The 26,888-nt window shown below is 63.8% G+C and overlaps 2 protein-coding genes across 5 annotated transcripts in view; one reads left to right on the top strand and one right to left on the bottom strand.

The window, feature by feature from the left end:
• The window catches only part of NT5DC2 (5'-nucleotidase domain containing 2), a 53,646-nt gene extending 53,288 nt beyond the window's left edge, over positions 1–358 (top strand). For 2 of the 3 annotated variants that reach the window (XM_043442544.1, XM_043442542.1), the window contains exon 12: positions 19–358. In XM_043442544.1, coding sequence (XP_043298479.1) covers positions 19–280 — 262 coding nt within the window. In that variant the 3' untranslated portion in view covers positions 281–358. The remainder of the gene's footprint in view (positions 1–18) is intronic. The other variant, XM_043442545.1, reaches the window with a different exon arrangement.
• Positions 273–26,071, bottom strand: STAB1 (stabilin 1). 2 transcript variants are annotated; one of them, XM_043442481.1, is made up of 69 exons: positions 25,862–26,055; positions 21,590–21,726; positions 21,142–21,257; positions 20,846–20,931; positions 20,697–20,766; positions 20,210–20,305; positions 19,836–19,946; positions 19,406–19,602; positions 19,071–19,201; positions 18,770–18,894; positions 18,410–18,489; positions 18,088–18,225; positions 17,808–17,948; positions 17,605–17,667; positions 17,193–17,306; positions 17,062–17,115; positions 16,742–16,822; positions 16,242–16,400; positions 15,770–15,832; positions 15,437–15,532; positions 15,105–15,191; positions 14,705–14,816; positions 14,086–14,272; positions 13,886–13,979; positions 13,617–13,775; positions 12,203–12,298; positions 11,566–11,661; positions 11,377–11,424; positions 11,098–11,228; positions 10,831–10,942; positions 10,393–10,470; positions 10,204–10,302; positions 9,978–10,076; positions 9,765–9,896; positions 9,434–9,562; positions 9,217–9,273; positions 8,741–8,824; positions 8,088–8,283; positions 7,874–7,969; positions 7,736–7,781; positions 7,566–7,642; positions 7,272–7,397; positions 7,019–7,092; positions 6,812–6,886; positions 6,446–6,568; positions 6,124–6,171; positions 5,850–5,927; positions 5,588–5,734; positions 5,091–5,231; positions 4,922–4,981; positions 4,487–4,663; positions 4,317–4,403; positions 4,060–4,209; positions 3,902–3,958; positions 3,620–3,821; positions 3,128–3,277; positions 2,944–3,048; positions 2,708–2,815; positions 2,439–2,632; positions 2,199–2,343; positions 1,986–2,119; positions 1,731–1,896; positions 1,541–1,650; positions 1,339–1,458; positions 1,108–1,257; positions 924–1,028; positions 698–844; positions 499–615; positions 273–423 (listed from the first exon to the last, which is right to left on the bottom strand). In XM_043442481.1, exons 1-69 carry the CDS (start codon positions 25,940–25,942, stop codon positions 367–369), a joined length of 7,707 nt encoding a protein of 2,568 aa, XP_043298416.1. In that variant the 5' UTR covers positions 25,943–26,055; the 3' UTR covers positions 273–366. The 2 variants fall into 2 exon arrangements, with proteins under 2 accessions (XP_043298416.1, XP_043298417.1); XM_043442482.1 differs by lacking the exons at positions 273–423; positions 499–615; positions 698–844; ... (5 more) ...; positions 1,986–2,119; positions 2,199–2,343 and having other exon boundaries at positions 2,492–2,632; positions 2,708–2,777; positions 25,862–26,071.
• Positions 26,072–26,888: the final 817 nt, after the last annotated feature.

Below are 26,888 nucleotides of genomic sequence, written 5' to 3'. Positions count from 1 at the left end.
CCGTGTCTCCTCTGGCAGGTGCGTCACCAAGGCCCTGTTCAACGCCCAATTCGGGAGCATCTTCCGCACCTTCCACAACCCCACCTACTTCTCCCGGCGCCTCGTGCGCTTCTCCGACCTCTACATGGCCTCCCTCAGCTGCCTGCTCAACTACCGCGTGGACTTCACCTTCTACCCGCGCCGCACGCCCCTGCAGCACGAGGCGCCACTCTGGATGGACCAGCTCTGCACGGGCTGCATGAAGACGCCCTTCCTGGGGGACATGGCGCACATCCGCTGAGAGTACCTTTATTGTCTGGATCAGGCCCAGCCCCACCTGTCCCGCCCTCTCCGGGCAATAAAAGCCGTCTCCCTCGTGCCTCTGCGTCACTTCACCTCGAGGATCCTCTGTGTGTCGGGGAAGTCCTCCTCCAGGAGCGAGTCCTGAGGGGAGGATCGTCGGTTAGTGTCTGGGCCGAGACTGGGTCCCCTTCCCAACACCCCCAGCCTCACACTCACATTGAAGGGCTCACAGAAGGCCTCCTGGCTACCAAAGACCGGGTTAGGGACGGAGACCAGAGTGGGGCTGGTCCCTTCCTGCCACGGGGAGAAGTCATCAGCAGCGTCATCTTCTGCCTAGAAAAGCAGGTGAGTCCTGAGACCTCAGCAGCCTTGCTGGCCCAGACCCCACACCTCCCTCAGCCCCCAGCCCAGCTACCTGGAAGGCAGAGAAGCCAAAGCCTGTGGACCGGCTTCGGGCACGGAGGTAGAGGGCTCCGGCCACCAGGCCGAGGACGGCTCCAGCAGCCACCACGGCCCCCACGCCCGCTGCCACAGGCGGGGCCTCCGGGGCCACCACTGCCCGCTGCAAACAAGAGCATCAGGGACCTGGCCGGAGTGGTCCCCTGACCCCTCCCTGCTCTGCCTGTCCACGCTCAACTCACAGACTGCGGGGGCGCCAGCAGGGGGCTGGCCAGCGTGTGGATGATGCCGTTGAAGGCCAGGATGTCCCACACGATGACGCGGCTGACCACAACTGCCCCTGGGACCTGTAAGGAGACCAGAGTCAGGCCCAGTGATAATCAGTGAGGGCTGGGCCAGCAGGGCAGGGGCCACCTCCAGACTTGCCTCAGGGGCCCGAGAACCGTTGCCAGGGCCCAGGTCACTGATGACGAGGCTGAGGCCCGAGTGGGCGGGAAGCAGGGCACCCTGGCTCGCGTTGGTGCTCAGGAAGGTGGTGTTGGAGGCGTGCAGCTCCAGGTCTGGACCACTCAGTGTCTGCGGGCACAGCACAGCTGTTGTCGTGGACCAACCACAGAAAGCAGAACCAGGCCCTGCCCTCCCCACACTCCATGTTACCATGTTGTCGACAAAACCTTCGTTGACAGGGACGAAGAGTGTCTTGTAGGTGTGTTCGTCATCCAGGAAGTCCAGAAACTCAAGACCCCTCGGGGTGGCATTGGCGTAACCCAGTAGCATCTGGAGATGGTGGGACACAGGGTTGTGGGTGGGTTCCCTCCATAAGGATCCCCGCCGCACCACACCCCTGGCCCCTGGGTACCCCATAGAAGGTGGAGAAGTTGGCAGTGGTGGCCAGTACATCCAGCAGCTTCCCATTGCACACGCTGGTCCCATCACCCACGAAGCCATCGCGGCATCGGCAGGCCACGTCTGCAGGGAAGGCAGCGCAGCGAGTGAGTGGGTCAGCAGGGAGAGGCAGAGCAGTGAGCGGGCTTGGGGGGCGGCCGAACCTTGCATGCGGAAGCAGTAGGCGTCCCAGCGCTCCGAGCGGTTCTCCCGGGCGCCCAGGCTGACCACGCCCACCTGGCCATCCCCACAGTCTGCCGCGGGGAAGACGACGGGGTGGGCAGCCGAGCCGTTGGCCAGCCAGCCCACAAGGCAGAGATGGAGGCCCAGCTGTAACAGGACAAGCAGAGGCTGAGACCCAAGGCCCAACTGAAAAGAGCCCCCACAGGCTTGGCTCCAGACTCCCAGGCCCCACATACCTGCTGGGCAGCAGAGAGCTGAAGGAGAGAGGCAAGGACAGCTCCCTGGGCCCCACAAGCCGCCTCGGCCTCTGAGAAGTTCAGGCCGTAAGGGCCACTGGGGGCCTGGAGGTGGAAGACACCAGCTCGCTTCTCTGCAGAGGGGAGGGATGCGCGGTCAGTGGGCCACCGCCGGGTCAAGCAGGGGTGTGGGGAAGGGGCGGGGAAGCACACCCTGGAAGTGCAGGTCGGTGCACACGGCATCCGCGTGACAGGGAGGTGGCCGGTCCAGGCAGCGGTCCACGGGCGGCTCGGGTTCCAGCAGACACTGCAGTCCATCGCCCACGTAGCCGGCATGGCACACACAGCGCCGTGCGTTCTGGGGCAGGAGAGCAGGTGGGCACCCTTCAGGGCCTGGGGCAGCCAAAATCGGCTCCCCCACCTCCGCCCTGTGGCTTGGCGCCCTCTGCTCACCGGCCCAGTGTTCAGGCAGTCGGCGTGCTCGCTGCAGCCCCCGCGGTGGCCATCCTCACAGGGGTTGCGGGCCCGGCAGCTCCAGCCGTCGCCCTCGTAGTCTGGCCAGCAGGTGCAGGTGACCGCTGTGCCCTCCTGGCTGCAGTTGGCGTGCTCGCTGCAGCCACCACGCCCATCCTGGCACAGGTCCACCACTGGGGAGGGCGGGGAGGGCGGGGTTGGACCGGGTAACGGGAGGGGAGGGGAGGGGGCCCTCCACCCCTGCTCACCTGTGCATGTGCGGCCGTCCCCTTCATAGCCCAGGCTGCACTCACAGCTGTTGCCAGCGCGGCACACGGCCTGGGGTGCGCAGGGCGGAGCACACACAGGCTGCAGCTCTGTCCCCCAGGGCCCACCCCACACATCCAGGTTAGTGGCTGCCCTCCTGGACTCCCTTCCATCCGAGTGTGCACTTGGGGCACGCACTGGTGTGTGCAGGGTGGGCATAAGCACAGGGCCCACTCACCCAGCTGCACCTCACAGCGTGGCCCCGTCCAGCCCTCCTCACAGAAGCAGGAGCCGGAGCCCCCCAGGCCCTCATCACAGCGGCCGTGGGAGGTACAGTTGCAGGCTGGGGGGAGGGACAGGAAGGACGGTGTTGGCACACAGGCCAAGGCGGTCAGGGGGCCGGGCCGGGCAGCACAGCCTACCTTGGCACAGGGGCCCGAAGGCTCCTGGGGCACAGAGCTCACAGGCCGTGCCGGCGAAGCGCGCGTGGCACCTACACTCCCCGCTGCCGCTCATGCCGTCCATGCACGTGCCGCGGTGGTTACAGGGGCTGCTGGCGCCACCAGGGCAGGCTCGGGGAGGGGGTGAGGAGAGAGGTGAGGTCAGGGGCCTCGTCAGGAGCCCCGCACATGCACCCCTAGCCTGGACACACTCCATCCTCCACCCAGTGGCAGCAGAGGCTCCAGCACAAGCAGCCCCCGTGCCCTGGAGAACACCCGGACCCCTAGCCCAGTCCACCAGGACCCTACCACCTACACAGCCACCTCCGCTCAGAACACTCTCCTGTGGGTCCACTCACCCCAGCCTGACCACCCCGAGCCCCTTTCTGAGATTCAGCGGCCAGAGCTGTGCCCCCGGCCGTCTTGGGGGCTGGGAGGGCTGGTCAGCAGAGTCTGCAGCCTCGGGACACTCACCTCGGCACTCGCTGCCGTAGTGCCCAGGGCAGCAGCTGGGCTTCCAGGTGGTGGTGACACAGTTGCGGTAGCAGCCTCTGCCCAGGCCTTGGGGCTGACCCCAGTGGCTGGGCCGGGTCCACACACCGCGCAGGGCCAAGGAGTGCAGCGGAGGGGACGTCCAGAACTTGGAGAAGTAGCGCCAGCATGCCTCGGGGCTGCCCTGGGCCAAGAGGGATCGGGCTGCAAACCTGCACTTGTTGGGCCCTCCCGGGCCCCACCACCTAGCACCCAGCCCCTTACCTGCTCCTGTGAGCCCGGAGGGCAGGGGGGTTCTAGCCCACAAATGCTGCAAACTTTCTGTGAGGAAAGGAAGGCAACATGGCAAGTCGAGAGGGTGGACAGGACAGTGCCAGTGGCCTTGACACCCCCCTCCGCCTCTGGCCTGTGGCCTCCCTCACCAGCCACAGCGGTCGGGTCTCAAAGCGGTCACAGCGGGCACCAAGGCCAGGCGGCTCCAGCAGCTGGTCAATGCCGTAGGCCAGGCCCCCCTCAAAGGGCAGGTGTCGCTGCACAATTCGGGCGTCGTCCTCTCCCACCGTGAGCGCGCCCTGCCGGGGAAGGGTGTGGAGTGGGGGGGGGTGTCACAGGTGTACTGCAGCCCCCACCGTCCCGGCCCCTGCCTCCTGCCCCCCCATTCAAGCTTCCCCAGACTCACCGGCCGTGCGCGGCTGCAGGAGAAGGAGATGGGGGTCCCATGCATGGTGCGCAGGGAGCCCAGGTTGGGCAGGTCAGACGCCAAGGCCTGAACACATGGAGCCACAGTTGGAGCTGGGTGGGCAGCCTGAGTGGCAGGCAGTAGGGACCACGCCCTGGGGGTGCACCCACCTCGACGTTGCGGATCACGTGGCCCCGCAGAATGGCTGCCAGCTTGTCACGGTGGTCCTTATGGTAGAGCCAGGCCTGGCGATCGGGAGGCAGGGCTTGTAGGGCGGAGTCTGTGGGCCACAGCATGGTGAGTGGCCTGTGGAAGGGATCTTGAAGCAGGGGCAGGAGGCCAGCCATCTGGTGAGAGAGGAGGTGTGGCGGTCACAGCCTCGGCCGAGGCCAGTGGGCCGATGGAGGGGCCCGCACTGCAGGGGCTCCCGGGACCCGGTGATCTCCCCACCAGCCACACTCCTCTGCAGCCATCCCAGGCCGACATACATGCGTGCAGTCAGGTGTGCGGGCACGTATCAGCGCACACACCGACAGTCACCCCCGTGTACACACGCACACATGCACATGGGCACACACTGCAAAGCTCACACACGGGGGCAGTACCGTCACGAGGCCGCTGAAGATCTTGTAACCGAAGGTCTCTGCAGCAGCGGTGAAGTTTCTCTGGGGACAGGGGCTCAATGAGCAGCGAGGTCGGGAGGGGAGGGAGGGGAGGGAGGGGAGGGAGGGGAGGGAGGGGAGGGAGGGTCCCAGGCCGGCACCCAGGTCCTACCCGTGGAGCTGGGGCAGCGTCAGCTTCCCAGTGCAGCACTTCAGGCGGCAGCAGGACACGGTCGATGAAATGCAGGACACCGTTCACAGCCTCCTGGTCGCTGCTCACCACACGCGCGAAGTCATTGATGTAGATGCTGCCCTGGGGGTGGGCCCGGGGTGGAAGGAAGCCAAGTGGTGGGGGGCCTGGTTGGGCAAGTCTTGGGGGAGGAAGTGGGGGCAGGATCAAGGCAGAGGGCGGGTTTCGCCTCCTGCCCGGGGAAACAGCTGTTGGATTTGGCTGGTGGGAGCCCCGTGGACACTGGGCCAAACTCAGACGCCCAGGACTAGCCCCTGGCTGGTAGGAGGTAGCACCCAGGGCTGGAGTCACCCTGTCAGGAAAGCCGCCCTGGGAAGGTGAGAGGGTTTTGAAGGCGCAGGCGCAGGCGAGGACGCTGAGCGCGGTGGAGACCTGGGTCAGTGGCCAGCCTGTGTCGGGGCAGGCGGAGCGGGGCCTACCTCCCTCTCGCTGAAGCGCAGCGGATGCCCTGAGAGTGCAGTGGCGTAGCCCTCCTCCAGCAGCTCCTGGCTCCGCAGCTGCCGGCAGCCGACGACGTGGTAGCGGAACACAAGCTGGCGGTTGGCGCGGATCCGGGCCAGCTCGTCCTGGAGCGGGAGCCACGTGGGTCAAGGGCGCCCTCACTCCCGCCTCTGTGCCCAGGCAGTGCCCACAGCCCAGCAGGGCCACCCCTCCCCAGCCTTGCTCCAAGGGCTGAGTTACCTGTGACATGTTGGTCATTAGATCTGCATGAGGCACAAAGACTGTGAAAGGCCCGTCCCCCTTGAGGTCCTTGTATTCCTGAGGGGAGAGGGTAACAGCTTGATAGGAAGAAAGTCAACTTGGGACCAACTCAAGGCATCTACTGATTTTTCAGGAAAGACCTGGACTCAGAAACCAAACCAGCCAGCTTCTGAGCAAATGAGATTATCAAGGGACCTGCAGGTCAGAGCGACCCAGGCTAGACCAAGGATGTGCAGGCCAGCTGGTCACTCACCAGGAGATGGAGGCTGAAGAAGGAGGCGTGCTTGTCCCGAAGCAGCTCCTGAGGCAGGGAAGGCAAGGGTCAGCTCAGAGTCTGGTCGGCCTGCAGTCAGGGCTGGTGCTTGTTCCAGCACCAGGAGCCCAAGGGCTGGCCGAGGCAGAGATGAGGAAAGGAAAGCCAGGGCAGTCTGCTCTGGGATCAGAACGGGTTTCATGGACTCTAACTGGGTCAGGCCCAGGTGGAGTCAGGTGTCAGGAGCAATAGCCAATACCATGGCTTAGGCCCACGGGGGGCACTGCCAGGGTTGGGTCGGGGTCCCCCCGGGCATCATTACCAGGCTGACGCGGGCTCGGCATGTGAAGCCATCCCCCACGGTGCGGACTGCGTCGCAGGTGCACGTCCTCTGGCCATCCCCCGTGCTTTTGCACACGGCGTAGGGGCTGCAGCCTCCGTTGTTCTGCGGTGGGGACAGGAGAGAGGCAGCAGCGACTCCCAGGACTCCTCGGCCAGCCCTGGGGAAGGGGCCGCGAGCTTCCCTGTCCAAGCCCCAGAGCCCCGTTTCCTCCTGGTCAGGCCTGACCTTGTGGCGAAGGTGGCCCTCCCTCCAGAGGCCCTCAGGACCCTGCTGGGGCTCCGGAAGGCTGGTCACCCCTCCCCAGCCCCTCCCTCTTTGACACTGGGGGTGCCCTGGGGGCCTGACCTGGGAGCAGGGGTCCAGGAGCACACAGGCCCGGATGCCGTCCCCACTATAACCTTCGCGGCAGCTGCAGGAGACCTGTCACAGATCCCAGTCAGAGGAGAGGGGCTGCCAGATGGAGGCGCGCCCCTCCGAAGGCCTGTTCCTAGGAGCGCCGCACCCGGAGGGGGGCGGCCCAGCCCCAGTGTGCGGTTCCCCCAGTTGTCTCACCTGCTGGGGGCCTGTGGAGATACAGTCGGCATGCATGTGGCAGCTCCCATGGTGGATGAGACAGCTGTTGGCTTCTGGGGGAAGACGCGCTGGGATGAGGGGTGGCCTCTGTCCATCCGTCCATCCATCCGGGTGCTCGCCCCCTACTCTCAGCACCCACACTCCCGTGTGCCCCCCCAGCCCGTCCTGGCCTGACTGAAGCCAGACCCCACCCCCAGCCGGCATCGGGCCTGGTGGGGCCCCCCAGCCTCACCCTGGCACAGCTCCCCGTCGCCCGTGTAGCCGTCCAGGCAGGTGCACGTCCGCTGACCAGGCGCCACGGTCGTGCAGTTGGCGTGGGGGGAGCAGCCGCCGTGGTCATGCGCACACGGGTCCACCGCTAGGGGCAGACGGGCCCAGAGAGCTGTGAGCAGGGTGGGGGGGCCGTGGGACAGCAGGGACCAGGAGGAGAAAGGGGAAGGCCAGGGCGAGGGGTGAGACCCCAGAGGGGACAGAGACTGGATCTAAAGGGCGCAGAAAGGGCTCTGGGGCAGTGGAGTGGCTGGACCTGAACAGGAGACGCCGTCGCCCGAGTACCCCGCGGCGCAGACACAGGCAGGGGCTGCACCCGAGTCCTGCACGCAGCTGGGGGGACAGCAACAGCTCAGGCGGGCCTGTCGGCCCCCCGCCCCGGCCCCAGTGCCCCCGCCCACTGGCCCCAGGGCTGAGCTCACTCACTTGGCATTGGGGTCACACTTCTGCAGGCACTGAGGGCCACTGATTTCTGGAGGGGTAGGAGGATGATGGTTCTGACCACGCGGACCCCGGAACCACCTCCCCAGGACTCGCCCCTCTCCCCGGGGGGCCACTCCTCACTCTGGTTGCAGCGTAGGCCCTGCCAACCCACGTTGCAGACGCAGCTTCCGTCCCCGCGGAGGCCCTCCTGGCACAGCCCATGTTCACAGTCGCACACTGGGAGGAGGACGGGGGGTGGGGGGTGACAGGTGTCAGCTGGTGCCCTGCCCCGGGGCCTCCATGCCCACTGCCCCTGGCGGCATCCCCACCTCTCCTGCCCGCCCCCCGGGTTCACCTCCGGTGCAGTTGGGCCCGTAGCGGCCCAGCTCGCACATCTCACAGGCCGTTCCGTGGAAGCCCTCGCGGCAGCGGCACTCCCCGCTGCCCAGGAGCCGGTCCTGGCACTGCCCGTGGCCCGAGCACACGCCGCCCAGACCCCCCGGGCACGGCTCGCACAGGGTGCCGAAGAAGCCAGGGCAGCAGTCGGGCACCTGCGGGGGGCGTGAGGACGTCAGGGGGTGGGAAACCATGGGGGACGGCAGGGCCGGGCATCTTGGGGCCATGGAGAAACGGAGCCTGCCCTCTACAAGCCTCCGCAGCAGAACTGAAAGAAGGGCCAGACCGGACCCCACGGTGTGGGGCACAGCTTGCCCCACTGCTGCCCCCAGGGCTTGGCTGGTGCAGTCAGCTCCAGGCTGAGCCCCTTCCCCAGCTCCGCACCCCCAGTCCCTGGAGACACGGCCTCAGGGACACACACCAGCCCCTCCAACCTCAGCCCTCTCTCCCGTCCCCTTCCTCGGCGCCGCCATGGCTTCCCGGCTTCATCTTCGTACCAGCCCCCGCCACTGCCCCTGAAGCCTAATCTGGCCTCCTGCCCTGGCCCTCTCCCACCTCCTCCTCTCTGGTCAAAGCTGGGGGGTGCGGTGGGGGGCCTGTTTCAGGGCAAACCTGGATCTTCTTGGCACATGTGTACGAACAGCCCCGGGAGAAGGAGTAGCCAGACCGGTAGACACAACTCTTCCTGGGGGTGTCCTGGAAACGGGGACAGGCAGAAGGCTCAGCCAGCGGTCAGGGACGGGCAAGGTGGTGGATGGGGAGACAGACAGACTACAGCGATCAGCGCGTGAGACAGGTGAGCAGGACAGACAGCACAAGGGTCAAAGGAGGACCAGGACGGACCCCAGGAAGACAGCGCGGGTGAGACCCGGGCGCGGGCCGCAGGGGCAAGGCTTCAGGCCGCCAGTCTGGGTGAGGCCTCCTCTGGGCAGACCTGACCCAGGCCTCCGGGCATCCAGGGGAGTCGAGTGGCCCACACTGTCCAGGAGCCCACGCCCGGGTGAGCAGAGCTGGGCCAGGGAGCCTGGGCACCTTGGGCGCGTGAGAGCCGCTGAAGCAGGGACAGAATGAGCCGGGCCCCTTCTCACCTCCAGCTGGTAGCCCTGAGAGCAGCGGAATTTCCGGCTACAGTTCACACATTTCTCCTGAGGAGAAAGAGGGCAGAGGATCAGGCGGTCCTGAGGCGGGGGCTCCAAAGCCACCTGGCCTCCTCGGCGGGCTAGCAGCTCTCCCACCCTCCCCAGGCGCCCTCCCTCCGGCCGGCGCCTCCAGCTCTTCACTGCCCCCTGCCGCCTGGCCTCTTACCCGCAGGGCCTCTGCGTGGCTGTGCAGGCAGCGGCTTGAGCCCACCGTCAGGACCGCAGACAGGCCGAAGAGCGAGCGGCCAGGGGCCTGCAGCACAGGGCCTTCCAGCGGCACATGGTTCACCTCGGGCTGGGGTGGGGGGCAGAGGCTGAGCCCCTCTCCCCAGTCCCTCCCCACCCTCACCTCAGGGGCTGCAGGCCAGGGAGGCACCCCAGACCTGGCGTAACCCCATGGACTGGGGAGGCCATCCCTGGACCCCAAAGGAAAGGGGTGCTCGGGGCGGGGTGCCTGGGGCAGGGTCTCCTTGGCCTGCCCCCCGCCCAGTGCCAACCTGGCCACTGTGGTTATAGAAGACAAGCCAATGGGCGGGCCCCAGGAGGGAGGTGCGGTGCCCCCCCTTGCCCAGGGCCTCCGTGGAGAGCGCCTCGCCCAGGATCACGTGGTGTCGCACGACGTCCGCGTCCTGGAGCGAGGAGGAGAAGCTCAGGGGCCGTGGGATGGCAGGCTGGCCCGCCCCTGGTGGCCCCGGTCCCAGTGATCTCACCAGGCTGCTGCTGTTGGCCTGGGCCTCCAGAGAGCGGTTGGTTGGCACGAAGATGGTGTAGGCGGTGGCAGCCTCAATCTGGGGAACCAGCCTGTGGCGCTAGGGGCAGGGGGCAGGTGTCAGGGGTGGCCCGCTCGCCCTCAGTCCTCACCCTGGGAGCCAGAAGCCAGGACACAGCCAGGGGGAAGGCGCCCCTGACCGGACGCCCCCCTCCTCCCGCCCTTACCTGCAGCAGCTCCCGGAAGAGGTGGAAGGCGGGCACAGAGTCCAGCTGCTGCAGCAATCCCTGCCCCGCCGGCACAGCCCCTCGTGGAGGCAGTAAGACCTGGCATGGAGCACGGGGGCCGCTCAGCACGTCCCTGCCCCCCGGCCTGACTAGAAGCTTCCCGGTGCGCACACCCCCCTCCAGCCATACCTGGCTGAGGACATGTAGGACACCATTGGTGGCAAGGAGGTCAGCCACAACCACGCTGGCGTTTTGCACCCAGATCCTCTGGAAGGTAGAAGGGAAGAGCTCATGCAGACACTTACGAGTCGGGGTAGCACCAACAGAGGCTGCTGGCTGCAAGGCACCCAACCAGCCTGGACATCCTCAGACTCAGGACCTACCCCATGGGCACACAGACCCTCGCTGGGGCCCAGGCATGCACATGCAGACCACAATGGACAGACAACCCTCAGCCGGGCAGTCACTCTGGCCCGAAGACGCTGCCCAGCAGTGAATGTGTCCTGAGCACAGTGTCTGCGCTCGGCCCTGGCCGGGTGAGGGGACCCTGGGCTGGGAAGCCTGCAGCCACCACTCGAATTGCCCCCATGCCCGTAGGGCCCCTTCTGCCCAAAGCTCACCACATACCCCACTGACGTTGTGAATCTCCCAGCGCACGGCGGGGTTCAGGGTGGATACATTCTGCCCGTGCAGCCGAGCCAGCTCATCCTCGGACAGGGCGCCCTGGAGAAAATGGGCCCTGGAGGGACACGTTTTAGGGGGGCCATGGAACCAGGCTAGTGTAACCTATACACTTCACCCCAAAGGGTGAACACATGCCAAGTTGAGGATCTCTGGGGAGGGGCTGGGTCTTGCACAAGAGCCTCCTCCCAGAGCCCAGCCCTGGCAGCCCACCTGACCAGCTGCGGCAGCATCCTTGGCTGAAGCCAGAAGGCCTGGTCCTTGGTGCTCAGCCGACGGATGGCAGACTCTGAGGGCACCAGGGCTGTGACTCGGCTGTCGGCAGGAAGAGTGATGCCGGCCCCCTGTGCACGCGGTGTGTGGGGTACAGGAGTCATGAAGGCAGCCACCACTTTGAGATCGCAGTCCCCGGCCTCCAGGCTGGCCCTCCACCCTCAGCTGTTACGTGTCCTGGATGTGAGTCCCCAGCCCCGGCATTCCGCCCGATCCTACCTTGATCCACTGGTAGAAGACGGAGAAGTGGGCATTTGCCTCCAGCTCCTGAAGGGAGAGAAAAAGCTGAAGTCACCTGTCTAGGGTCAGACTTGAGCCCCTTCCCGGGGACCCTGAGCACTGCCCCACAGCCCTCCCCAACCCCGAGTACATGAGAGGACTCCTGTCAGAGAGCAGGGAACCACTCACCTTGAGGATGTCTCCGTAGCAACTGAAGCCATCACCCCCATAGCCAGGGGGGCATGTGCAGAGCCGCTGGCCTCCCCCCACTGCCCGGCAGGTGGCCTGGGGTGGAAGGGCAGACACGGCCTCCATTCAGCACCCGTTTGGCGAGCAGGATAGCATCCCCCCCTCCACCTCTCCACTCACCCTGGCCCATCCTCTTGTCTGTCCGCCTACCCACCCCTACCACAGGTCTCTCCCCTGACCCAGTCTGTGTTCAAGCGGCTCCTTTGCTGGGCCTGGCCCTGCCCCCCACGACCAGTGAGCATTTGACATGGGTCACCCTAACCCACCACAGCAGACTGGGGCAGCTGGGAGGCCCTGGACCCTCAGGAGAGGCCGGAGCTGAGAGCAGGAAGAGCTAGCCAGGCCAAAGGTATGGGGCGGGGAGGCGGGACGGGCAGTGGGGATGGAGTCTGGGCAGGGGTGCAGCCTTCATGAGGAGGAATCAAAGCTCTGTCTTATGGGCAAGCAGGTGACAGGGTTCAGATTTGGGGTTCAGAAGGATCCCAATCCTGACCGGAGACAGGGACACTGCTAGGGCCAACCTCCCCCACGTCCGATGCCTCCCCTGGACACGGAGACCTCTCAGGGTCCCCCTCACCAGATCATGGCAGCCGCCGTTGCCCGCCCGGCAGGGGTCAATGGGACTGCACATGTAGCCGTCTCCCGCGAAGCCCAGCTTGCAGGTGCACCAGCTCTGGAGACGGAGAGGTTGGGGGCAGGGAGCCTCATCTCACCAGAAGCATGAAACCCTTTCCTCCCCAACTGCTCAGCCCACGATGGGCGCGCTCCGCTTGGGAGGCCCATTTAGACCCCTGAGGAGCTTTTCCTAGCCCTACCCTCGGAGGGCCATGTTCCAGTGCAGAGACTGAGGCCCTGAAGGGAGACTGGCTCTCAGGAAGAATCCCAGGAAGTGATGCCGTCGGGAAGGGCCTCCCATGGAGCCTGGGGCCCGGCCAGGCTGCTGAGGTCTGCAGCATGTGGTGAGTGGGCAAGTCCTGCCTAGGCCAGCCCAGAGATGGTGGCTGGGATCCCACCTGCTACCCCATCACTCTGCTTGGCTGCCCCAATCCTCCCCGCTAAATGCCGGTGTCCCTGGGCTGGTCCACACTGCAGGGGAGCCACTAGTGAAACTTTCTGCATCTCAGCTGCCCCTCTCTGCATGTTGGGGGCACCTCCACTTGCGTACTCCATCCTCAGCTCTGAACTTGAAAGCTCCTGATGGAGTTCACATCCAGCTCTCTGGTCACCTGAGTGCCTCTGCTAAGACCCCATGGCTGTGGTCCAGGAGCAGAGGGAGCCCCATGGTTCCCTGCACCAGCCCAGGCCACCCAGAGGCTGACCTTGACACAGCCAGGCCTGGCCTCCCAACTTGCATGTTCGATTCTTCAACACCAGGCTCACCAGGCCTGACAGGCTTCACAGGGATGGTTTCAGGTTCTGAAATCCTGTGACTGGAATCTGAGACTCCCAAGTCCCAAAGCTGGATGTGCACAAGTCTAAAGATTTCAGGATGTCACTCTCCTTGGGGCAGGGGTCTCTTCTAGCTTTTGCTCAGGACTGAATCCCTACATCTAGAACAGTGACTCGCATGTGACAGGCGGCTGGTGATCTGTGGGAAACCAGCAAGCGAGTGGATGAGCTACTTGTCATAAGACAACAGCCCCAGCGGCCAGTTAGAGCAGAGATCTTGTGGATTCTTGGTTATATGAGTCCTCACCCCGAGAGGCAGGAGTCACAGCCTTCTGGTCTGGAAACAATGCTGCCCTAGACTGGCAATGGAACGTACCTTCCTCTCAAACTATCGTGACCTTCATGCTGGCTCGTAGCACCTACCTGTCCACTGCTTTCAGATTGTACAACTCAACATTTCAGAACTGGATTCTCATTTGTGCCTGAGGTTTGAGACCCTGAGCTTGAATTCTTAGAGTGGATGTTGCTAGAGGCAGATGAGCTAGGGGGAGAGTCCCCCAACCCCCACCCCACCCTGCTCTGTTGAGGCCTGCCAAGCTCACCTGCCCGGGTCCCACATAGCTGCAGATGGCGTCAGCATGGCAGCCGCCTCGCGAGGCCAGCTCACACTCGTCGATGGCCACGCAGACACGACCATCCCCACTCCAGCCTTTGTGGCATGTGCAGCGGTGGGCGCCCCGGGCCCCAGGGACACACTCAGCCTGTGAGAGCCGTGGATGAAGGACTCAGGGCGGCAGGGTGGCAGGTTGGGGATGAGGGAGTCCCGCCTCTAGCCCACGGGTCAGGTCTCCAGGGCAGGGGCCAGGCTCACGTTCTCCGAGCACCCGCCGCGGTCCGGGCGGGAGCAGGGGTTGCTGGGTGTGCAGGAGAAGCCGTCACCCTCAAAGCCATCCAGACAGAGACACCTGGGGGTGGGTGGACGAAGGGCCTCCGGTGAGCCTCAGGGAGCTCTGAGCAAACTGACAAACAGTCACGGCGGGTGGGGGGCAGAGAGGGAGCCCACGTCCTCACCTGGCGACACCACCCTGGTTAACGCAGCGGGCGTGTGGGTGGCACTGCTGGGCCTGCTCCCTGGACCCGCAGCTCACCGTGGACTCGTTGCAGAAGCGGCCGCTGAAGCCTGGGGCACACGTGCCATGCTGGCACACCCCCCCACTGCCCGGACGGTTGTCACATAGACCGTGGACACAACCGCAGTCTGCAAGAGCAGATGGAGCAGGGAAACTGAGGCAGAGGTATGGCTGGCTGGGAGCCAGGATGCAGCTGGGCAACGCCGGGACTGGAGCAGCCAGAAGAGGTCTGACTGCAGCGTCGCAGAGTCAAGTCATCCCAGACTCAGAAGGAGAGAGGAAGAAACAAGAGCAGAGCAATTCATTGCTTGCAGTCACCCTCTTCTAGCTGCCTGCTCCCAACACCATCAGAAAGTTCTTCTGTGTGTCTGACCTAAACCCTGCACGCTTTAGTTTGAACTGTGGTTGTCTTTCTGGCATGGATCAAACAGACATCTGCTTGTGTTTCCAAAACCTTCTCCATGACCTGAGGTTGTATTTCATGTCTTGGGAGTCCCCAGACCCCCTTGCAAGCAGACCCTTTATCTCCCTGGCAGGGGGCCTTGGCCAGGACCACCCACCTTCCTGGCACTGGTCTCCATGCTTGTTTGGGTTGGAGCAGATGTGGCAGGCGATGCCCTTGTAGTCTGGGAAGCAGAGGCAGGCCCCACTGCCCTGGACCCCATCGCTGCACTGGGGGTGGGCAGGAGGCAAGAACAGTCACTGGGAGGCGATTATCCACACCCTCTCCCCCAACACCCCTTCTCCCCAGGAGCAGGGAGCGTCAGGAGGCTAACTTTGCGCTCCTGCTCCCTACAGAAGACCTCCTGCTGGAAGAGACCTTGAATCACAGATGCTGCCAAAAGAACCAGCCCCCTAAAAGGCACCTGGCCCTGGAAGGTTCATGGGTGACTTCTGCTCACCCTAGGCACCCCTATCCCCACCCCCCCACCCCTCATGCCAGGGCAGGAGGGGACTCACATTGCCTTTGCCATAGCAGGGGTTGGAAAAGCCCCCAGGACACTGTAGACAGTCGGGCCCAAAAAATCCTTTGCAGCAGCCAGGTTTCTGTAAGAGAACACATCTGAGGGTCCACTGGGAGCCACGCTGACCCCCCGGTCAGCTGGCTTCTGCTCCCTGGTCCTGTGTCTGGAGCAGGGGGTGGGCGAGGCCCCTCTGGGACACCTTTTCCACCATTAGGATGCAGAACAACTCTCTGAGGATGGCAGCCCACCCAGCCATCCTGGGGGGCTCCCGAGGAGAACCCAGTGCCCCGGGTCACCAGGGAGCGAGCGTCCCATGCCCAGGCTCACCTGGATGGTCTGGTTGCAGTAGTGGGCGCAGCCCTTCTTCAGGACATTGAGCCCAGTAGGGTCGTGGATGTAGACACACTCCTCAGGAGAGATGTCCTGGGTGGGCAGGGCCAGGCTGGTCAGCAGACGGGTCCTGGGCCGGCCCCCTCACCAGGCATCCCTGGTCAGAGGACCTCACCCCCACCCCTGGGCCGGGCACTTCCACTGTCAGCGGGGCTATGCCTCCAGGGCCAGCCGAGTCTCCCAGCCGAGCTTCCCCACCCTGACCCAGGGCAGAAACCTTGCTGGGCAGTCAGGAGTCAGCCCCCGAGGACTGGCCCAGGGGATGCTCACCAGCTTCACGCTGTTGGGAGGGCACGTGCTGGTGTTCAGGGCTTGGCAGTCCACACAGGAGCCCTGGGCAGGGCAGGGGGAGGAGGGGAGAAGGGTTAGTCATGGTTTATTTATTTAGCAAACCCTCAGACGGTGGCACTGAGCCCAGGCCTGAGATAGGAGAAGAGCCAGCACAGGAGGGGAAAGGGGAGTGGGGAGGGGGCATTCCAGGCAGAGGGAAGAGGGCGAAGGCCTCGTGGTGAGAGAGCTCGTGTGAGAGCAGCCGAGGCCTGGGCGGGGAGGCTGGAAACAGGGTGGAGAGGCGTGAGTGAAGGCCAAGGGTCCGTCAGGAGGACTGCTGAGGGCTGGGCGTGGGGCATCCAGGCCAAACTGTAGGGCCTACGCCCAAGCCCCAGAGCCACCCACTCTCTAGAGGACTAGAAAGAGGCGCCTCTCCTCCCTGAAAGATGACCCCCACGTAAGCGGCACTCACCGCCACGACCGCATGCTGCTCCTCGTTGCAGAGCTTGGGCAGGATGGGCAGGATGGTCGGGGGCAGCAGGATGCCCTCCAGCATGTGGATCACACCGTTGGCAGCCAGCACGTCCACTCTCCGCAGGGGGACCCCCTCAGGTCCCAGCAGGATGCGCCCCTGTGGCAGAGCCCAGAGTGCATCCTCGGCCTGGCCCCCACCTCTGCACTCAACGCGCTGTTGAGGCCCACCCTGCCGGCCACCTCTTCACCCCTTCCCTGGCAACATCTCCTGCCCTGGCAGAACTGCTCCAGCCTCCACACCCTGATCCATGAGGTTTCTGCCACACAGAGCCCCCCCGAGTTTGCTGGGACCCAGGAGAGGGATTTGGGTTGTGCCTGCTCCCAAATGACCCCCACCAGGGCCTGCCTGGGCTCACAGCACAACAGCAGGTCTGAAAGAGGCTTGACACTGGCTGGTCATCACCAGCCCCTCCACTGGTCCATCCCTGTGGAGCTCACCTCCTCTGAGATATTCACAGCCAGGATCTGGTTTGCCATGGTGAGCACCCGACCCTTGGCGATGAGCTTTTCAACGGTCAGCTGAGGTGGAGGAGAGGGTGGCTTTAGGCCGGGCACTGGCCACACTTTGGAGCCATGCCCAGTCCTGCCCAGGTGACTTGCGGCTACCACCTTGGTCCCCAGACTCTTCCCTGTGCTGCAGAGTCCAGCTGGCAGTGGGGAGGAGAAGAGGCCCCGGGGGAAGACCGGACTCTGCAGACACATCCTCTGAGGGCCCAGAGGCAGGTGTCAGCTGGCCACCCTCCCAGAGGACCTCTCACCTGGCCATGGTTGTAGACGTGGTACCTCACCAGTTCCTGCAGTTTGGAAAGACCCTGGCAGGAGAGAGGAGTCTTGGCTGCTCAAGGCTCTGGGCCCTATATCCCCAGCCCCGTCTCTATGATGAGCTTACTGCCGTGAAGAGGTAGACCAGGCGGCCATCCCGCAAGCCATCCACTGCCTCATTGCTGGGGGCAAAGACTGTGAAGGGCCCGGGCCCATCGAGGAAGGAAGGCAGCCCGCAGTTCTGTAGTGGTGAGAAAGAGGCTTGTGGGCTCCGTGGCCAGCTCTTACCTCTAGGTCCTGCCTGAGCCCTGTGGAGCTCAGCCTACAGGGGACGCCCACCAGAAGTAAGTGGGAGACACTGGCAATGTCTTCATGCTACCACAGAGCCTCAGAATGCGGATGGGCAGGTTCTGGGATGGGGGCGTGGGCCAAGGCCCGTCCTACTCCGGAAACCCAGAGCACTGTGGAGCTACATTCTGGGCAGTGAGGGGTCCTGACCCAGAAGATCAGATGGGCTGGGACCTTTCCCCCAGACTCACCTCCAGGATGGTTTCAAACCGGCTGAACACCTCATTGGAGGCCAGGATCTGGCCAATGGTCCTCTGTAAGAAGGCGCGAGCGTGAGGCCCAGAGGGGAAGGAGCTCTGCTCCAGCCCTGCCCAGAACTGCCCCGGGACCTTCTCTGAACTCAGTGAGGGTCAGAGGTCATCCAGTGGCACAGGGCTGGGGGACTCTAGCTCACCTTGGGGTCCTCAGGGAGCTCTGGTGGGGGCTGCAACCTCAAGGCAGTGACGACGTGGAAGAGGCCGTTGGCCGCTGGGTAGTTGGCCTTGTGGATGGTGAATGTCTGCTGCGGCAGGTCTTGGTATTTGTAGGTATATTTCTGATGAGACATGAGATCTTTGACTCAGACTCCAAACACCCACCCCTTGTCCTAAGGCTCTGTCTGCCTCCACGCCTTCTCCTGGGCTGTATTCCCCACCTGTGACTCCTCTGGTCCCCAGGAGGAGGCCCCTGCTTACCCTGAAGCGGCTGAAACTAACAGTGATCTCCTGCCCGGCCAGCGTCCACCACCGGCGTGGAGCCTGGCTCCCCGCCTCCTCAAGCATGTGCTGGCCGGCGATGATGTGCTGTCTGCACAGCTGCTGGGCGACGGATGCCTGCGGGCACAGGGGTGGGGGTGCCGAGTGGGCCCAGGGCGGGCGGTCCTCTTTGTGCCACTCCGCCCAAGCAATGTGGGGACAGGGGGCCTCCCAGGGCTAGGGTCCCAGAGCGCGCGGGCGGTGGGGACGCTCTGCAGGCCCTGCAGCCTGGGGCGGGTCCAGGGAGGAGGCGGGGGCTCACGTTCATGGTCCTGGAGGAGACGAGAGGTGCCAGCACAGTGAACGGGCCCGACGTGCTGAGGATCTCCCGGCAGCCCTGGTCTGGGGGCAGGAGGGGGCGTGTCAGAATGGTCTGGGAGGCCCGCAGGCATCAGTCCTGGGTCTTGGAGAGTTGTGGGGGGTGTGGGGTGGAGATGTTGGGGTAGGTCTCGGGTAAATGAGGACATCAGCATCTGGGGGGCTAGCTCCCACCTCCATCATGCACCCCAGGCATGCTCTGCTTCTACAGCTCTTGGGCAGAGAAACAAGGCATCTCCAGAGAGTCCACCAAGGCTGCTGGGTGTGAGGGGCGGGGTCTCAGGCGGGTGGCAGGGTCACACACCCAGCATGGCAAAGCTGACTCTCAGCCGCAGTAGCATGCTCGTCTGGCTCGCCTTCTGCACCTCGTGGAGCAGGTGTCCGTAGCAGGCGCGCCCGTCCCCCACCTCGCCCTCCTTGCACACGCAGCTGGGGACATGGTTAGAAATAGAAACCAGTCAGATTGGGGGGGCATGACCAGGCTCCCCCTCCCAACCCTCACCCACCATCCGCACAAGCCCCGAGGTTCACACGGGCACACACTTGCCCCGGCCCAGCGGCCCTCTCCCTGTCCCTGGGGCCCAGTCCAAGGCCCCCATGCTCACCTGGTCTTTCCATCAGGGGTCACCTGGCAGGTGGCCGAGCGGTCACAGGAGAAGGCGGAGCAGTAGGCGAAGCAGCCCGCGGAGCTATCGTGGGCAATGCTGACCAGGCCTGGCTTACATGAGCAGGAGGCCTGGCCCGCCCGGACGGGAAGGGTGGGGGTGATACCATGTCCATGAGAACCCAGAGAGTTCCGCTGGGCCCCCACGGCTACCCTCCCAGAAGCGGGCTGCCATCCTCCTCCCATTTTACAAATGGGGCAGCTGAGGCTCCTAGGAGAGCCGTGACAGACCCACAGCCAGAGTGAGTGGGGGGAGCGCTGGGGCCGCCAGCTCACCTGGCCTGGCTTCCTGTACAGACACAAGGTGGAGTTGCTGGGGCAGCCGCCGTTGTTGGTGACGCACGGGTCCTGGGGCAGACACACCGTCCCATCCCCGTGGTAGTTCTCAGGGCAGCGACACTGGGCCTGCCCCCTGGGGCCCACAGAGCACTGGGCAAGTGGGGAGCATGGTGACGGCTGGCAGGGGTCAGAGGCTGTGGGGGCACAGAGAGAGCCCACGTGAGCCAGGCCCCCAGAATCGCCGCCCTCTACAGCCTCTAACCAGGATGGCCAAGAGACGGTGAGCAGGCTGATCCACACCTGGGGGACGGGCCCTATTTCCCTCTGTCAGGGACAGCTCTCCCTCCCTGAAAATGGTCAGATTACTGCTTTAAAAGGATGCTCGCCCTGAGCTGGGGCCCTGGCCTCCTCTAGACCCCTGACTTACCCCGGCACTCGCCACCCTGCTGGGTGTAGCCAGGCAGGCAGCTACAGCTGGGGGCCTCTTCAGAGCAATGGGAGTTCCGGGGACAGTTCAGGGCCAGGCACTTGAGCATCTCTGAGTGGAGAAAGGAGAGGATTTATTGCAGCAGCTCCAGGTTCCAGGCTGAGGAGGAACACTGGAGTGAAGAGGCTCTGCCCACTCTGCTATGTGACCCTGGCCAGGGCCCCACCCTCTCTAGGCCTGTGGGCGGTGAAGGTTTCAGATGAGACCTCCCCCAGCCAGCTGTGTGTCTCTCACACTTAGAAGGAAGTGGGGCTGCAGGCGGAGGTCCCATCCTGCTCTGGCCAGTGAGGAGTGCTAGCCCAGCAGCTGCTCACCGCGGTCACAGCGGGGTCCAGTGTATCCAGCGAAGCACAGGCAGCTTCCATCCCCGCGCGGCCCGTGGCTGCACACGCCGAATACACAGCTGCACACTGGGAGGGACACACAGGGAAGGTGGGATCCCAGCCCCACCCGGCAGGCACATGGGGATGAAAGTCCTTGCCCTCTGCATCTCCAGAACTCAGCGCCCGCAGGCACAACCTCCAGATGACAGAGGTGTGGGGCAGGACCGCAGGGGAGGTGGGAGCCCAGCGCAGGCACCTGGCCTCGTGTGGGGGCTGAGGGAAGGCTGTCAGGAGCAGGCCTCCAAGAACAGCACGTGCAAGGGCTAGAGACGTGATCAAGCAAAGCTCATGTCCCCAGAGGAGATGTGTGAGGCTGGATGGCTGGGAGGGAGTCTGACAGTGGTTGGTTGGAGGGACTGGGTCCACACTGGCCCCCAAGTGGACACTGGCCCTGCCCTCCTGCTGGGCCAGCGCTCACCTGACTGGCAGTCAGGCCCAAACCGGTTGGGGTCCCGACACTCCTGGCAGGCTGAGCCACCGAAGTTCTCCTGGTGGAGAGATGCACCAAGTTAGCACAGCCCCTCACGCCCGCCCCGCCCCCCTCACCCAGCGCCACCAGGCCCTCACCTGGCACACGCAGGTCCCGTTCCCATCTATGCCATCCAGGCAGGTCCCATGGCCGCTGCATGGGGTCTCGGCACCGCCAGGGCACTCTGTAAACCCCCCACCACAGAACTCAGGTCTGCCCCGAGGACCCCTGGTTCGCCCAAGCCCAGCAGCTCTGGGCAGCCCCAGATGTGGTCCCTCCCCTGGGGGCAGCCAGAGTCAAGTGGCCAAGCTGTGCATTAAATGAGCCAGATGAAGGGGCATGCTGGCAGGCGGGGGCATGAGGAGCAGGGCTGGGACCCCCCCCACCTCCGTACCATAGCACTGGGACCCCCAGTAGCCAGGGCAGCAGGCCTTCTGCACCACGTCCTTCCAGCACTCCAGGCTGCAGCCGCTCATGGACAACAGAGAGTCCCCTAGCTGGACCTCGTATCTGGGGACCAAGGATGGGCAGGGTGACAGGAGGACCGCCCCCTGCAGCCCCCAGCCCAGCCTCCCTGGGTTCCGCAGCTCTTATTACGCCCCCATCCCTTCCCTCCTGGCCCCGAGCTGAGCACAGGGCCTGGTCCACTGCGGACGCTCAGTAAATAGTACTTGGCCCACCTCTTTCTCCTTTCTCCCTTCCTACCTCTGTCCCACTGGAGGGGCAAAGAGACAGGTACATGAGTGAATCCCTGCCCTCACTCCCCAGGCCTGCCAGGCCCTCCTGGTCCCCTGCCACCCCACAGGACACCCCTGGAAGCAAGCAACGGTGGGGACACACACCGGCAGTCCTGTGAGATCTTCTCTGGAAAGGCCCGAATCCAACCCAAGGGACACACTCGCTTCTTGATGGCGGGGCACGGGGTGCAGGGTATGTGAGTGATGAACTTGGTCTTCACATCGCAGCGTTTGGACTGGACCTGGGCCAGGGGCAGGGTTTGGAGTGAGGGACCTGGACGCTGCACACAGCCAGGACTCGTGATCACAGCGAGGCCTAGCACCCCTCTCTCTAGGCGCTGACTCCCCATCTGGTCATCGAGGAGGCCCTGAGTCTGGGGGGACCCTGCCTGTCACAGGCTGTCCTCTGACACAGTGCGTCCCTACGTCCACAGCCGCCCACCTCTGCCTGGGGGCCCGGAGGCACGCACAGAAGCCTGAGTCTCTGCCTTCTGACACAAAGGGCATCTGCCATTTTTGTTCCATTCTGGGTGATTCAGAGGAGGGAACTGAACTCCGGGCAAGTGGCCCTCGCCCGGAGCCGCTCAGGGACTTGAACCTAGACTCCCAACCTAGTGCTCATCCTCACCTTTCATTTAAACATAAACACAAAGTGACACAGACACTGCTGGGGAGGGGGACACGGCCACACCATCCCACCCCCAGGCAGGACGAGAGCTTCAGCCACACGTGTGGGGCTGGCCGCCCAGCTGGCCCTCTACTCAGCACATCCCGAGCTCTATGCTGACTGACCCCTCCGCCAGCCAAGGGCCCTGCTTGCTCCCTCAGGTCAGAGGCCCAGCAGCCGGCACCATGCCTGCAATTGACCCACATGAGCAGGCATGTGGGAGGGAGTCTGAGTTTGGGCCAAGCGGCCCCAAGCCCTGATCCAGGCCTGACCCATGACCCCACATGCCAGCTGGGACCCAGGGGGCCACTGCCCATCACTAGGCGGGCAGTGTTGGCAGTGAGGGAGCTGAGAGGACCCATGTGGCGTCCCGCAGAGGCGGCAGTTGAGCTGGGACCTGCAGGATGCATGAAAACTGGTCAGAGGCAGTGCTCCTGGCAGAGGGGACAGGAGAGACAAAAGCCAGGAAGTGGGAAGAAGCAAACGGCTGCGTGTGATGAGGCAGAGACAGGCAGAGGGGCTGGGGCCAGGCCAGCGAGGGGAGGTAGAGTCCGGAGGAGTGCCAGGACTCACTTGTGTTTTCAATGGGTCCTCTGACTGCTGCATGGAGAACAGAGCAGGGGACAGGGGAAGGGAGTCATCCAAGTGCCAAGAAAGCCCGAAGTCCCACCTGCTGGCCTTACAGCTCCAAGTCCACCACCACTGGGGCTACCATTATGGCAACAACGTTCCAACCTTCTCCAGCACTGACCTGGAGCGACATTCCCGGCTGCTGCCGGTGGAGAAGAGACCCCAGGGAGGACAATTTTGATGAGGAGAGGTTTCAGGGACTTGAGGCCTGGCCTGGAGAAGCTGAGACGTTCCCATCTAAAAAATGCTGAACAGACTCCAAAGGGAGCGAACCCAGAATATCTCTTTCCTAGAACACATCACAGATGTGTGGCTCTCCAAGAGAGAGAAAAGGAGAAATAGTGCCTGAACCCTTTTCTGGTGAACATGAAGGGCCCAGAGCCTCTTCCCCACTGCTGCGATTTGGCCTTTTCCGCTCCCTCTGTGGTCTGCGAAGAGGGAAGTTGCTGTGGGGGGCCTCAGGCTGGCTGTAGGCTGGATGCTGTGGTCTCATTCCCCATCCTGACGCTCGGGCTTTGCTGACCCAGGGAGCAACTAGGAAGTTGGGCAACTCCCAGCCAGGCAGCTGCTGGCTCAGGGCAAAGGCTTGGCATGCAGCTGGTTCCCCTTAGGACCACCTGGCCAGCCAGACACAGCTGCCAGCATCATCACCAGGGGCCTGGGGACCAGCGAGAGGGCACCGTCCTTACTCCTGGACAGAAGGGGGTTCCATTAAGTGGGGCACGAGTTGCCGGCATGGGAGGAAACTGGAACCTGTGCCCTGTTGGTGGAGTGGATACGCATTCACTAGATGTTGCATCTGTAAATCGGTGATGGATGGATGGATAAACCAGTGACCAAATCACACCTCTCCGGGACCTCATCGGAGGTGGGCATTCAGGCCCCCTCTGCCTGGCGGCCTATAACCTCACCACTGATCCCACTGGGTGGAGTGCAGCTGGATCCCAGCCGAGTGCTGAATCAGATTCCCTTCTTCCCGAGGGCATCTCAGGACCCGTCTGAGCCGGGCGGGCACTGCCCCCCTGCCTGTCCTAATCCAGAACTGATTCTGCAACGTCTGCTTCCCACAGAGAACTGCTGGGGAAGTTAAGGAGACACGAGGTGTTGAGCTTGTTGAGAGAAGATGAAAGAAATTCCCCCAAGCTGGGGTCTAGGGCCCAAAACCCAAACTCCCTCGAGACCAAGGGATCCACCAAACTTCTTGCTGTATAGATCAATGTCCCTCTCCCCTCAAACCCCAGCTGAAGACTGCAGGCTTCACTTGTAGCAGCACGTGCCCAGCAGAAAGGGGTACTGGGTGAGACTTGGATAGGCAGGTGCTAAGCCCCCTCCTCCAGGAAGCCTTCCCTGACTCTACTGCCTGAACCTCCGTGTGTCAGAGTCCTACTCCTCACTAACTGTGTGACCCAGAAGTCATCCCATCCCCTCAGAGCCTCGGCTTCCTAATGTTCACACTGAGTCTCCTGCTACGCAAGGTGCCGAAAGTGCTGAGAGGCCAGCGTTGACACATTCCTGACAAGAACCCCAGAGCCCACTTCCCTTGCCCAGGCTGGCTGAGCCCCAGCCCCAGAAGGCAGATTTACAGGTGGTCTGTGACGAGAAAGGGCTTCCCAGATGGTGCTAGTGGTAAAGAACCCCCCTGCCAATGCAGAAGACTAAGAGACATGGGTTTAATCCCTGGGTCGGGAAGATCCCCTGGAGAAGGAAATGGCAACCCACTCCAGTATTCTTGCCTGGAGAATCCCACGGACAGAGGAGCCTGGTGGGTTACGGTCCACGGGGTCGCAAAGAGTCGGACACAACTAAAGCGACTTAGCATGCAGCACACACGTGACAAGGAGAAACTCCCAGCCTGAGTATCCCTCCAAAGACCCCTGTCACAAGAATGTGAGGTGGCCTTTCAAATCCCCTTGCACTGTACACGTGAGGAAACTGAGGCAGGGAGGGAGCAGGAACCACTTGCAGGGCTCAGCATGGCCTGAAACCCTCGGCTCTTCCTCACCCTGACTTTGTCAGCCTCAGATCTGCCCATCCCCAACCCTGACGGGGCCCTGAAGCTGAGGAGGCCCCTCTCCCCACCCCTCCTCTGAGGGACCACAGGCGAATAAGTGAGCCCCATGGTGGCATGGGGCCTGGGTCCCCACCTGGTCCTGCCTGGCAGTGGGGCCCTGGGCAAGACCTCAGTCTGCCTGTCAGTGATTCGAGGGCTGTCACCATGCCGAGGGCAGGGGGCTCTTACAGAAACTCCGGTCGGGATAACATCCCCACAATGGGGCCTGGGCGGATCTGCAGACAGGCAGTCCGAAGGGGGCTTGTGCACGTGAACCCGACAGCCGTACCCTCGGACCCTGTCGGCTCCTTCCTTGTGGCCGGATCGGGACTTGCAGAGCGTGACTCCGGAGCAGGACTAACCTGTCTCTATAATCCCTGGGCCTTGGCTGCCTCAGGCGGAGAACAGGGCCCACTGCTCGGGGACTGGGAAGATTCGAAGGCATGACATCCCTGCTCCCAGGGCTGTGTACGTGGCGAACAGCCACTCTTGATTGGTGGCTGCTGTTTGCCCAGGAGGACTGGGTATGAAAAGAACTCACTGTGCCCCTGGGCACTCTCAGGGCAGAACACAAGCACACACACGTGCACACACACCCAGCACGCCTACGCACGGCCCACGTGAGCCTCTGTCAGCTCTGCAAGGTTCGGGGTGATCACATCTCCCACCCCCAAGCCAGAGCCACAGAGAAACCGGGCCTCATTCCAGGCAGGGGGATGGGCCTGGCTCCGTACCCCTAACCCTCAGGCTGGGGAGCCCTAGGGGAGCTGCTCACACCACCTAGCTGCCTAGCCAGAGACAGGAGGGAAGGCTGACCTTCCCTGCCACCCCAAAGCAGCGAAAACACAGACCTCAGCCTGGGGAAGTGAGCACAAGAGCCCAGCCCTCCGTCCGGCTCAGAGAAGGTCAGACAAGCAGCAGCTGCCGTGTGTCGCCAGCCCTGGGCCTGCTCCATGAGCACACCCTCCTTGCTCCCACCATGGCCAGGAGAGCCTGGATATCATGCCCCCCGTGACGAGCTCATACTCACCTTCTGCCCCCCAACGAAGCTGAGGCCTGCCAGGCAGAGAGCCAGGAAGCAGAGCAGGAGGCGGCCACGGGGCCCTGCCATGGCCGGTGGCGGCTGGCGGGCACGTTGTCCGGGACAGAATCAGGGCAGCGGCGTGGGGAACGAGCTCAGGAGGCAGGCACTTCGTGAGCAGGCAGGACGGGGCGGGCAGGCGCTTTAAAAGCAGCCGGGAGGCCCCGCCAGCTCCCCCCAACAGGAACCCGCCAGGATTTCCTCCTGCATATCAGCAGCCTGCAGGCGGAAGGGAAGGTGCTGGCCACTGACCCCTACATGGATGCCTGGGCCCTGCTTGGGGCTTCCTGGCCTGGGACCCTCCTCCTAGCATCACAGCCTCCAAGCCCACCATTAGCCACAAGCCTGGGGTCTATCAGAGTTGGCGAAGCCCATTCAGGGGCAGATGCAGACAACTCCCCACCCCAAGCCTCTACAAGCCCCTATAGCATGTTTCATTCAGAAGCTCTGGGGGGTTCTGGGGGGTCAGGGAGAGGGCAGCCTCAGAATCTGGTCTGCCTGCCTCCATCTGTCCAGCTGCTCAGGGCACCTGCCGGCCTCTGTGCTAAGAGGAAGCTGTTCCCCTCACCTGCCCAGCTTCACTTGCTCACCTTCGACTGAGTTTGCCCCACTCAGCCTCCACCACCCCCGGATCCCCATCCCCGCCAAATCCCCTCTCCCAGGGGGCACCCCCACTGCCAGTAGCTCTCTTGCCCCAGTCCAGTCTCCACTCAGTCCTGAGGCTTCCCCCTGCGCCTTGCAACCCCCTCCACACCAGGCTGGCCCCTCTGACCTGCTGCCTGCTCCCCCTTCTCTGCTCCACCACAGGTTTTTCTATCAATATGTTAAGCATAGGATAAGCTCCCTTGGCAGTGCTATTACCCCCCAGATCCTCACAAGACTCACCACAAAGTTCAGTCTCAGGTCAGAGGTCTCCAGCCTGCACCTCCTTCTAGCACTGGCCACCAGCGAACACCGGTTTATTTATTTTCCATCC

This window comes from Cervus canadensis, chromosome 22, assembly GCF_019320065.1.
Source record: "Cervus canadensis isolate Bull #8, Minnesota chromosome 22, ASM1932006v1, whole genome shotgun sequence".
In the NCBI taxonomy this organism is placed as follows: Eukaryota; Metazoa; Chordata; class Mammalia; order Artiodactyla; family Cervidae; genus Cervus; species Cervus canadensis.
Note: the sequence above shows the minus strand (reverse complement) of the source record. Positions and strands in the feature narration are given on the sequence as shown.

What these genes read in the sequence shown, in the direction of transcription:
- STAB1 (XM_043442481.1), bottom strand. Translation starts at nt 25,942, where the DNA reads ATGGCAGGGCCCCGTGGCCGCCTCCTGCTCTGCTTCCTGGCTCTCTGC. An exon ending in ACTGCCTGAACACTGGGCCG is followed by an intron (nt 2,344 to 2,438) that starts GTGAGCAGAGGG and finishes CTCCTGCCCCAG; the next exon opens with AACGCACGGCGCTGTGTGTG. An exon ending in AAGGTTTTGTCGACAACATG is followed by an intron (nt 1,258 to 1,338) that starts GTAACATGGAGT and finishes CTGTGCCCGCAG; the next exon opens with ACACTGAGTGGTCCAGACCT.